Raw genomic sequence first — 10,515 nt, 5'->3', positions numbered from 1 at the left:
AGATCAAATTGATTTGTAATCAAAATCATCTGTGATTTCAGTTTTTAGCTTCGGTGGATCTCAATTGTATTTTAATGTTGTTATTATGTCCAGAGTATTGTAAGTTTTTAAATAGTGATAATACGTGTTTGATATATTATCACATTCAAGTCCATGATATCAAGCTCATATATGGATTAGATATGGATGGTGGATACCTATCTTTTATCAATATATCACTATATAAATAGTGTGGATTTATGTTATAGAGAAAGTAGGGCCAATGCAGGTTTTATCATTGGTCAACGTATGTTTGTGCCAAATAGAGATGCATTCATAGGGTTGAGACGCGTGGTTATATATGGACTTTATATAGCATGAGATCGGAGGAGGCAGAATTGTGAGCGGTATTTTTTCTTTTTGGGGGGATAGATATGGGGCTAGTCAGTTTGGGTTCTATTGGCTTTATTGATCAACGAGGAATTATGGTAATGGAGAGAAGGACAGAGGTTTTTGGGAGAGAGGAGAAAGAGAGGGTTTTAGAGTGGGCAAGGTTAAACAAAGGAGAGATTTTGAGAAAGGAAGGTGATGATCGGACAACAAAAATGATTAAGATGAGGAAGATGATGGGACGCAATATGCATCTTAAATACTGTCTTTCACGAGTCACATTGAGGATGGTTTATTTTTCTCTACCTGAACAGCTAGGCATTTAGTTTTTTATATTTCAACCAAATCGGTGTATATTTAAATAGAATGACAGTTTGTGAGAGGGAATTGTCGAGTAGCATTCCATTCATCTATGATGACTAAGTTCAAATTGCTATTTCTTATTGGGTATGTTGTAATTTAAACCATCTTCGGTCAAATGGCCTGTAGTACATTTTTCGGTTAAATGGTGAGGGCGTTTCTGTGGAGGTATACCGATTGCAACATTGTGCTGGACGGGGTTCATGGCTATAGTTTTAGGTATAGTGCATATTCAGCCTTTATAACAATAGATTGAGAAAGACATTAGATTAGTAACTTTTATTCCCTGGTTAAATTAACATTATATGGCGGAAGGAAGTTATCAAGTTTCTGTCATGATTAGTATGAACATGATGTTTTGCATGTAAACTCGGTTGAGGGGTGGCGGTGGTTTCTGTGCTTTTTAGGTGCTGCATGATTGCTACGTCTGTATATATTTACATTCTCCATAATGGCACAACAGTTACGGAGATCTAAGACTACCCATTTGGTACTTTCTTCACGCTGCCTGACTTAAGTTATTTAAAGGCCAACAGCATGGCCATTTAATAATATCATGTATCAGTTTTTTAATAAGTTGGGCGATTTGTGGGCGCATGAGTTGTGGGACTCTTTGGATGCTGAGCTCAATTGTGCTAATATTCTTATTTTTATTTTCTTGGTTCTAGTTTCGAGATGTTGCCCTATAACTCGGGGAAAAATTTGCAGTCATCAGTTGGCAATGGGAGAAATTTTTTATTCCATTGGGCTTTTTTCTTCATCAACGCAAAGAGGTTAGTTGAAGTGCAATATTTGATTGCTGCATTTGTAGAGTTGCCCTTTGTTTTAGTTCCATTTTGCCTCATAAATGGATACAGAATGAGTAGTTTGCTGTTTTCCTCATCAAACAGTGGAAAAAGAGAAATTAACTGTCAATTGATGCCAACTGAATTATTAATCTTATGCGGGGAATTTTGTTTATTTATTTGGGAGGTCAGATGGGATGTAGTATAAAAAAAAAAAAAAAGTAACAAAACTAACAGTGTATATACCATGCAGAGGTACAGTGGAAATGATGTTACTGTGTCACTAGCTAAAGTTGTGGATATGCCTCACATTGTGTGTAATTCTTACGTCACTCTTATTTGGTGTACAAATGCCTTTATATATGATCTGGGCCATTTTTTGTTCGTTTATATCAGCTTGCTTAAGGAAATCGGTGAATTGTTGTGTGTCATATTGGACATTGAACTGTCAAGCTCTTGAAGATGAATTACACTGAGATTTTTTGTTTGGTATACAGATGTCTATGACATGTTTTTTGTTTCTCTAAATTTTTGCTAACAAATAAGTGGGTTTTCCAAGACAGTTACGGAACCCATTCAACTTACCTATAACTAGAACTATATGGCTGAGTTTGACTATTGCTCTTTGCAGATTGATTCTATGATTCTAATCGTTTAAATATGACCGTTTTTAGCGGGACAACAGAAAAAGGAATTTTTTGTGACTAGATTTAGTTATGAAAGTCTTGGTTAGAAAAATTTAGATAAGTGATCAATAGTAGTACGAAAAACATCGATTACACAAATAACAATATATGTAAGATGCAAGAATAAAGGATGTTATTGCATATCTGGTGGAGCGTTATATAGTTATTAGGAATAACTTTGAAGGGATAATATCTCAGGCTTGGGGGGAAATGAAATTTTTAACCAATTTATATTGAGAAGACTTTCGATTGCATTAAATGGTGGTGAACTGGAGAGTAAGGGTAATTACAAGGAAAATTTTTGTTGGTGAATTGTTAAATTACAAGTTTAGACAAAGGTTGTTTTTTGTTAACTGAAAAAGACAATTACTGGGGAGAGAGGGAGTGAAAGGTGACTTAAAGAGAGAATAAAGATGCAAATTGAGATTCAAAGTATAGCCAAAGCAAAGTGTACTTGGTTCATAGGCACAGGGGTCGAGCGTGATGAAAGAAATTAATTAGATTCGTTAAGAGGGAAGCCGAGGTTATGGATCAAGTTGATGCCTATGTCATGTGAAAATGCGTGAAATTATGTGAAATATTATGGTAAATTATTATGTGAGGGCTCTATTTGTGAGATTTTTTTAGCTGGACGTAGTTGTACTGTACACATTTCAGCTATATGGGATCATCTCTGGTGCATGGCTGTTCTCTATAGCATTTTGATTTTTTGCTGTAATGGGTATATAGATCGAGACTTGTATGTGGTAGGAGAATACTCAGCTCGCTTGTCACGTTTCTGTATTTATGGAGGCTTCTTTCTAGTTCACTTCTATTTAGTTGGGTCTTTTATGTTCGCCCATGGTAGAGATTCACTGGTAGCAAAATTATATAAAATTTATGTTTTAATCATTTTTGTTTGGCAAGGTGATGTTTATGTCATTTTGCATCCTGACGTTACCTTAGGCGTTGTCAGTTGAGACTGTTTATGTTTCATATTTTGTTCGAAGAGAAGATTTGAGATTTTGTTTCTTTGTGCAGATATTTGAGTTTCATAATTCATGAAGATAGCAATTTCGCTGGGCGACGGGAGAAGCATTGGGACAGCAAAATTGTGTGACTATGTCTGGGATAAGCATAGGTGGTATTTATACATTCTTCGAATTTAGTGAGTTAAACTTTGAATTTCATACATATATGGCTATTTAAAGTAATGGTAATACAATATGCAAGAACCGAGGAGACATTAGGATGTAAGCTTATGCCATCCTAATACTCAGAAGAAATGATGAACTTGCCTCAGTGGTTGACTTGCTTCAGTCTGTATCAGGGACTTAGCGGGCTCAGGGCACGAAGAAGATTATACCCTTGTGGGAATTAGTATTGATTTATATAAGGACATGAAATGATGATCAGCTACCAAAATGTTTTTTGAAATGACTTAGTTAGGGAAAACAGTCATGAAACTCTTCTCCGAAATGATACCCTATTTCATCAGTCCGTGCAGCCCGTTTACTATTATTGCGTTATGGAATAAATATATTGCGACTAGTCTTCGATATGCCCTGCAGGGTTTCTTTTTCTTTTTAGGTTTTAGGGAATAACATTGCGGCTAATTTCATATAGATTACGGTATTTATCGAGGTTATTGGGAGTAAGTAGTAAAAATCAGAGTGAATCATAATGGATGGCTAGCATATATAATATACGGTGTCTCAAACAATCTCCGCCATTTTTAATGAATAGGAGAAGGATCTTCGAAGAGACATACAAAGATACTTCGGTGAGAAATTTGCGAGTGAGTTGGGAGGACGAGAACAGTTGGGCACCACAGATTAGGTTATAATGGCAGGAATGCTTGAAATAGATAGAGATGGCATGGTTATATATTTTTAGTGGATGAAGTCGGGTATGGAAAAAGGCGTTTTAGACTCCAAACCCAAACTGGTTCATTTCTAGAATGTAATTGGTTGAATTAGACGTTTGTTTAACCCGCAGAATCGGCCGCTTTATCGGATTTAACGATATATTGAACAAATCATGCAAAAATGATATGTCATATTGATTCTTTAAATCGTAGTCGGGCGTGGCAAAACTATTTGCAATAAACTCGTAAATCAGGCTATTTTTAAATACTGGCCCCGATTGTACTAGTTTTGTAGATTTGATGGCGAGTTTTCAGTCGCATTTTTTCTCCTTCCAGTAGCATATTCTTGTTATTTATTGTTTTCCATCTTTTATGCTTTTTTAGGTTTATCTGCTTTTTCTTGATGGATAATTTCTCTTTTCTTCTTTTCTGTACTGTCCTTTATTTTTATTATTGGTGATTTTCTTCTTCACCGTCTTTTGCTATCCTTCACTGCCATTTAATATTTATCTCTTGCCTGCTTATTGTTTTTCCTTGCACTTTTACTTTTTCTTTATGGTTATAACCAACTCACAGTAATATTACTAAGCACACTTATCATTATTGAAACTAACTGTTAGTACCCACAACAAAAACAAAGCCATTAACGAGACTTTTTGTTTTGACTACTTGAATCTGTTTCTTATTTAGTTCCACTTTAGGCTCGATAATGACTTATAATATCCACTTTATTCCTTAGATGTTGCTTAAGTTACTCTATATCCTGATAATAATTATCCTATCTCTCAGTACTAACGTTAGGATGTTTGGGGTTAGGCATGTGGGTTCGTTTTTTCCCATACATCGTTGGTTAGTTGTGCTCAATTTGACTCGCTGTTGGTCTGTTATACATCTACAACATCCTTTAATGTATGCATCCTTGATTACTAACTATTTGTTTGCTGTTTTTGCACCATTGTTAACCATTTGCTAACGGGAAATTTTAGATTATGTTGTGACATTAAAATTTATTGGTAGTAGTTTACTTAGTTATTCAGTATTGGCTTCATGGGTTTAAAATCATCGCTTGTCAGGAGAGCGTCAGAGATAGATGGGGTTGCTGGAGATATTTAATGTTTTTTTGGATCAGGTAAATCTACTTTTTCCTTAGCATGAACTCACTAAAAAATAAACAATTATTTTGCATGAATTTGATCTGCGGTTAGTTAGTTGGACTGAGTCCCTTATAGCTATATACTTTCTTTAGGTTGATTTGAAGCCAAAGAATGGATTTACACTAGGCTACGGTTAATTTATAGTTTTCTGCTAGGGTGTTCTTTTGTTTGGAACAGGCCTCGCCTCTCGGTTGTTTTGCAATATCGTATTGCAATATCTCAAGACAAGTAGCAGGGATTGAATTTATCTTTTATCTATGTGCGATTTTTAGTCCTTTATTAAAGTATATAACTGGTCTGTTGTATAATTACTTTGTGAGCTGACTGGCTAAACTGGAAATTATTGTAAGTTTTATACTTTGATTTTGGTTCTGCTCCCTTGTCTTTTTCTTTTGAACTTGCAGCGGCATTTATTTAATTATTTGTAAATTTTTTTAGGAAAGATTTTTATAATCCAGTTTTCTATTTCGCGTTGTTACTGGATGTTGGTTGTTGAGACTCGATTTGGATTTATATGATTCTCATTCTTCATGCTCATGATACTTAAAAACTAATTGCTGGCGTTAACTTATTAAACATCACATGCCAACATGATTTTTTTATATCTTCTTGCACTAAATTTACTTAAAGATGTCTGTTGTGAGGTCGATTTCCCACCACATCAAATTCTTTTTTATGGACTTCGTCTTTTGCTGTGATTGTTTTACTGTATGTTACCAGCTTTTTATTTGAAGTTTAATATTCTTAGCTGTAATTTTGGTTTCAAGGTTTTGTGAGAGAGGAATTTGTAAGATGTAATATCTGGTGACGATGGCAAAGGTTGATGACATTTGTTCTTGGGCAGACCAATGAAATTACTCGTTGAGAGTGGTCAACAATGAAGAGGGATCGAGACAATGATGGATTCTCTGATCTCTCGGAGGATTCAGTTTTATAGAGAAGAGACATTTCCTCTCAGGCATCAAGATTTTAACTTCCTGTGTAATTTGTAGAATGTCTCGAGACTTTTACAAATTCTTGTTACTGCATTAACACAACATGTGCTACGTTATATAGTTTGTGATACTCTTTACCATCAATTGGTTGATGGTAATTTCTATGAGAAAGTGTAGTTGTGGTGCGATTGATCAATTATGGGGAATCGAAGAGCTTTCTAGAAACGCACTGTTTTTTGAGTTCGTTGTATGGTGCTTTATATGTATATTATCATTAATTTCATTATGGGGTTGTTTGTAGTTGTTTCGTTATTGTATATTGTAGCATCTGGAAATAGTTCTTAAAAATTGAGTATGTACTCTTATGAGTTGTTGTAAATGTGCAGTACTTGAAAAAATTTGTAGAGAAGTGATGTTGGGGTGTACAAACGGCTGTTTGTTGGAAATGTTTGTTTTGGTACTGCGAATGATTAAAGCCTTGTCTTATTTGGTTATTATTATTGAGAATTACAATGTCTGACGAGTTTTTTGAACAGTTTTCTGGCTGGCAGAGCTACAAGGGGAAAATTGCAAATAGACGTTTTTGTAAATTATTGTTAGCAAAAATAGACCGTTTGCTATAATATTGCAAAATAGACTCCTGTTTGGCAAGAAGAAAAGGGGTTATTGCTATTTTCAGCTCATTTTGGTGCAAAAAGTATCCCGTAATGTTTTATATCGGATTAGGAAATTTACTACTAAGATAAATACGACTACTTGTCCGTATGTTTTGAGTAACTAATCGTGATTAGTTGGGCTCTAAACTACGGGGACTGTAATTCCCTTTTTTGTTTCTAGCCTTTGTTTTGGTTTAAGATCGACTCTTTTTTTTCAAAAGATGTCTTTTTTTGCTAATTATTTTACAAAGTGATCGATTTGCTATATATTTCATAAATGGTTATTTTTGTAAATTTTCCCTAACAAATGGTTTATTTCTAGAAATTATTATATTAAAGTGGACAAAAGATGTCGGAAATGCTTTCTTTTGTTTCTGTTACATTTTCAGTATAATGATTTTGTTGCTATTGTATTATTCTTTTCGGTCATGATTTTAGTTTACGGTGTTGAAAAAGGTAAATTAGCAGTTAAATACTTTAATTCATCGATTTGCACTTACCACCTTCGTGTGCTTTTGGCCAGCACTTATATGGTGTCATTAGAATGTTATTATAAACTATTCACTTTTGTGCTTGTTATGAAAATAAAGTACGAACCCCGTGATTCCTGGTGATATTTACAGTAATTTGGACATTTTATCTCTTTTGCGTTAATTCCCGTCAAAATTTATTTAAAAATAGGATTGGGAGTTGAGTCAGAACAGAATTGAGATTTAACACATCATTGAGCGTAGGGTGCATTCGCGTCCGGATGTCGGCAATGCTGTTTCATATCCATTCTGCTTACTCATTCGAATTACGGGTCGGGTACGATATACCTAGTGAGGAAATTCATTCCATATACTGCTAAAATCGGATATGTTTTGGGATATAGTTAAGGATTATTAAAGCAGGAGTGCATGCGGATAAAACGGATGATGAGAAATTTGATAATTTTAGAAAAACATGGTTATATGATACAAAGAGGTCGTTATATTGTTTTATTACAACTAAAAAGGCTCAAGGTTAGATTATCTTGATCATCAAATAAATCACAAAGCCTATGAATTTAAGAATCAGAAACTTTTTAAAGAGTGATGATTAATATTGCGATTCGGATATTTTGATTACGGATACGGAGTATGTTCATACTTATTTGAAAATGTTATCTTAACAATCTTTATCGGTTATAATTGGTAATATTTTTTGATATCGTAACGGATACGATTAGAGACTATGTTTCTCGGACGGTACGTTTTAGACTTATGCAGGATATAAGTTTCAAATTAGGAGAGCTATTTATGTATAATTCAACAGGGACTTTACTTGCAAAAAAGATAAAATCTTAATCCTTGTTAAAGGAGTAGTTTCCGTAGACCCATCAGACATCCTTAATAATCTTCCCGCCATGACCTCTCTCCTTTCTCCCTCTCCCTCTCTCCCTCTCTCTCCCCTCCAAAAACTCCTACCCTAAACCCCCAAAACCCTAACCCTATACCAACTCCATCCATCGGGCGGGTGGGCAGTCGACTTCAACCGGCGGCTCCTTTCTCGCCGAGAAGCTCACCGCCCGCAATCGCGCCTCTCCGCTCCATCACCGCAGGAAAAAACCCTAACCTAGCCTCCCTCAAAACCTAACCCTAACCTAACCATGGCCTCCGCTCCTGACCATTTGTGTTGTGTTGCAGGGTCCCTCGCTACTCTCCATATCCGACGCACGACTTGTCCTGCCAATCGACGCGCTGCGAGGCGGACAGGCCGATTCATGTCGATAACTTTCTAGGGTTTCTAGGATCATGGAGAGGCTGGGCAGCCGGCGGTGATCGCTGGAAGGTGACGCACAACGACGCGAATAGGGTTATGGTGGAGAGCTATTTGAATAGGGAGTATTTCGATTTGGTGGATGTGGATTCGTTTGGGAGTGATTCGGGGTTTATCGGGTCGGCGATTAGGGTTGTTAGGGATGGGGGTTTGCTGTACCTCACGAGCACCGATGGGTTTTCGTCTGGCGGGCACCGGCCATTTCAGTAAGTAATGATTTCTGATAAAAGTTAACTTGATAAAAGATTGATTCAATCTTTGCTGAATTCTTGGTGTCTTACAAGGTGACTAAAAATTTTATTAGGTATATTTAAGGGAAACTTGTAGTGGTTAACTTGCAATACTAACTTTTTCAAATCGCTTAATATTTTGTAGGTGATTTTAAGAGGGATTAGCTCCTGAAATGTTTGTTGCCGTCTAAATGGTGAATTAGGCTGAATGAATGTGTCTGCATTATGTTGAAGATTAACTAATATTAGTCTCATGCTTTCAGCTAGCATTTTCTCCTGAAATGTTTATGTTGAATGTGGTTGCATTTTTAGCCAAATGTTTTGTCACTATCAATGCATTAGCCAACAGATCGAAAATAGAAAAAAAACTGCTGTAATGTTTTCCCTTTTTCTTTTCTTACAAACAGGCGAGCAGTTATATTTGATTCTATAAACTTGTATTGTAGAAAGAGAGAGCAGCCAAAACAGGTGCTCCTATGAGCATTTTTCCACTTTACCTCTTTTTTTTTTAAGTATGAGAAAATTCTTAGCGGCCAACTTGTTACTAGTTTAACTAGTTGGCTGATAGATAGTTGTAAATAGAGGCAAGTTATTGGAGAATTTATGCACATTTTAATCCATATATTATGTTATTCAAACATTTTATAGTTGTAAGTTGGGAGTACTTAAATAATCGCACACCACAACATATACAATTATCAACCCTTGTAAGCAAGGACTTTCAGTAATAAAATAAAATACATCAATAATAAGAGTTTTTTTTAAGGTTTCCTCTCTTTTTTGTTTGAATTAGTTGGCATGTGGTAAACTAATTGTTTTAGGTGTTAGGCTTCATTGACATATGCACAGTTAATGGTCTTGGGGATTGAAGGAAGGGCTATAATCATTATGTAAATTCTAGTGCATTATCTAAACGTGTTGGACAGCTGGAATACTTAACTGATGCTCCTTTCCTTCCTCCCTATCTAGCAGAGCTGCAGAAGCTATAATATTATGAGTTTTTGAAGCAGGTAAGGGCAGATTTAGTTCTCAATAGACTCAATGGATTTCATGTCTAACTTACTTCATAATCAGGTTTAATACAGTGCCACATCGCTCTGCCAAGTTTGAAAAAGTTACCTGAACAAGTGCAGATTTGTAGATAATAAAGAAGACAATCTTATATTTTATTTATTATTGATCTGAAACTTTCAGGATTAGTAGGATAAAAGGCATATTGTAAAATCCATTCTGTAATTTGGCAAAAATCAAAGAAACTGCTAAAAGGGTTCTCTGCTGTGATCTTTCTGTTTTAAGCCTGTCTCACATTGTTTGGTCTTTATCTACTGTAATATATATGATCAGTTTTGGTTGTTTGTTATGTCCCATCATCTCCATGACCAAATTTTCTCTTATAGTTCTTTAGCTTCCTATGGAGCATATGTTCGCCCTATGCCATATTCGAATGAGCTTGGTTTACGAATCCTTATAGGTGGGGCTTTACGAGAAGCAGTTGCCTTGGGTTTTCACATCACACCACTTTTCTCTTATTATTCGTATCATGGTCCAATATTTAGAGTAATGCTGCGAGTGAATCGTGGTGGAAAGCTTGATGAGAATAGGTGAGATATATATTTGTTATGCTCATTGTTTTCTTATTTAAGCATAATATGACATCATTTCTTGTATTTGTCCAGCCATTATGGTTTTATAGG

General features: G+C 35.5%; 1 protein-coding gene across 1 annotated transcript in view; it reads left to right on the top strand.

Moving 5' to 3' along the window:
* Window positions 414–10,515, top strand: part of LOC109841543 (tRNA (guanine(26)-N(2))-dimethyltransferase) — a 14,820-nt gene continuing 4,718 nt past the window's right edge. Inside the window, exons 1-4 of the mRNA XM_020410505.1 lie at window positions 414–532; window positions 8,459–8,797; window positions 10,219–10,422; window positions 10,498–10,515. The exon at window positions 10,498–10,515 is cut by the window's right edge and continues 64 nt beyond it. Of these exons, the coding sequence (XP_020266094.1) occupies window positions 414–532; window positions 8,459–8,797; window positions 10,219–10,422; window positions 10,498–10,515 (680 nt within the window). The remainder of the gene's footprint in view (window positions 533–8,458; window positions 8,798–10,218; window positions 10,423–10,497) is intronic.

Source organism: Asparagus officinalis, chromosome 5 (genome assembly GCF_001876935.1).
Source record: "Asparagus officinalis chromosome 5, Aspof.V1, whole genome shotgun sequence".
NCBI classification, from domain to species: Eukaryota; Viridiplantae; Streptophyta; class Magnoliopsida; order Asparagales; family Asparagaceae; genus Asparagus; species Asparagus officinalis.
This window is presented reverse-complemented; position numbering and strand designations above follow the sequence as displayed.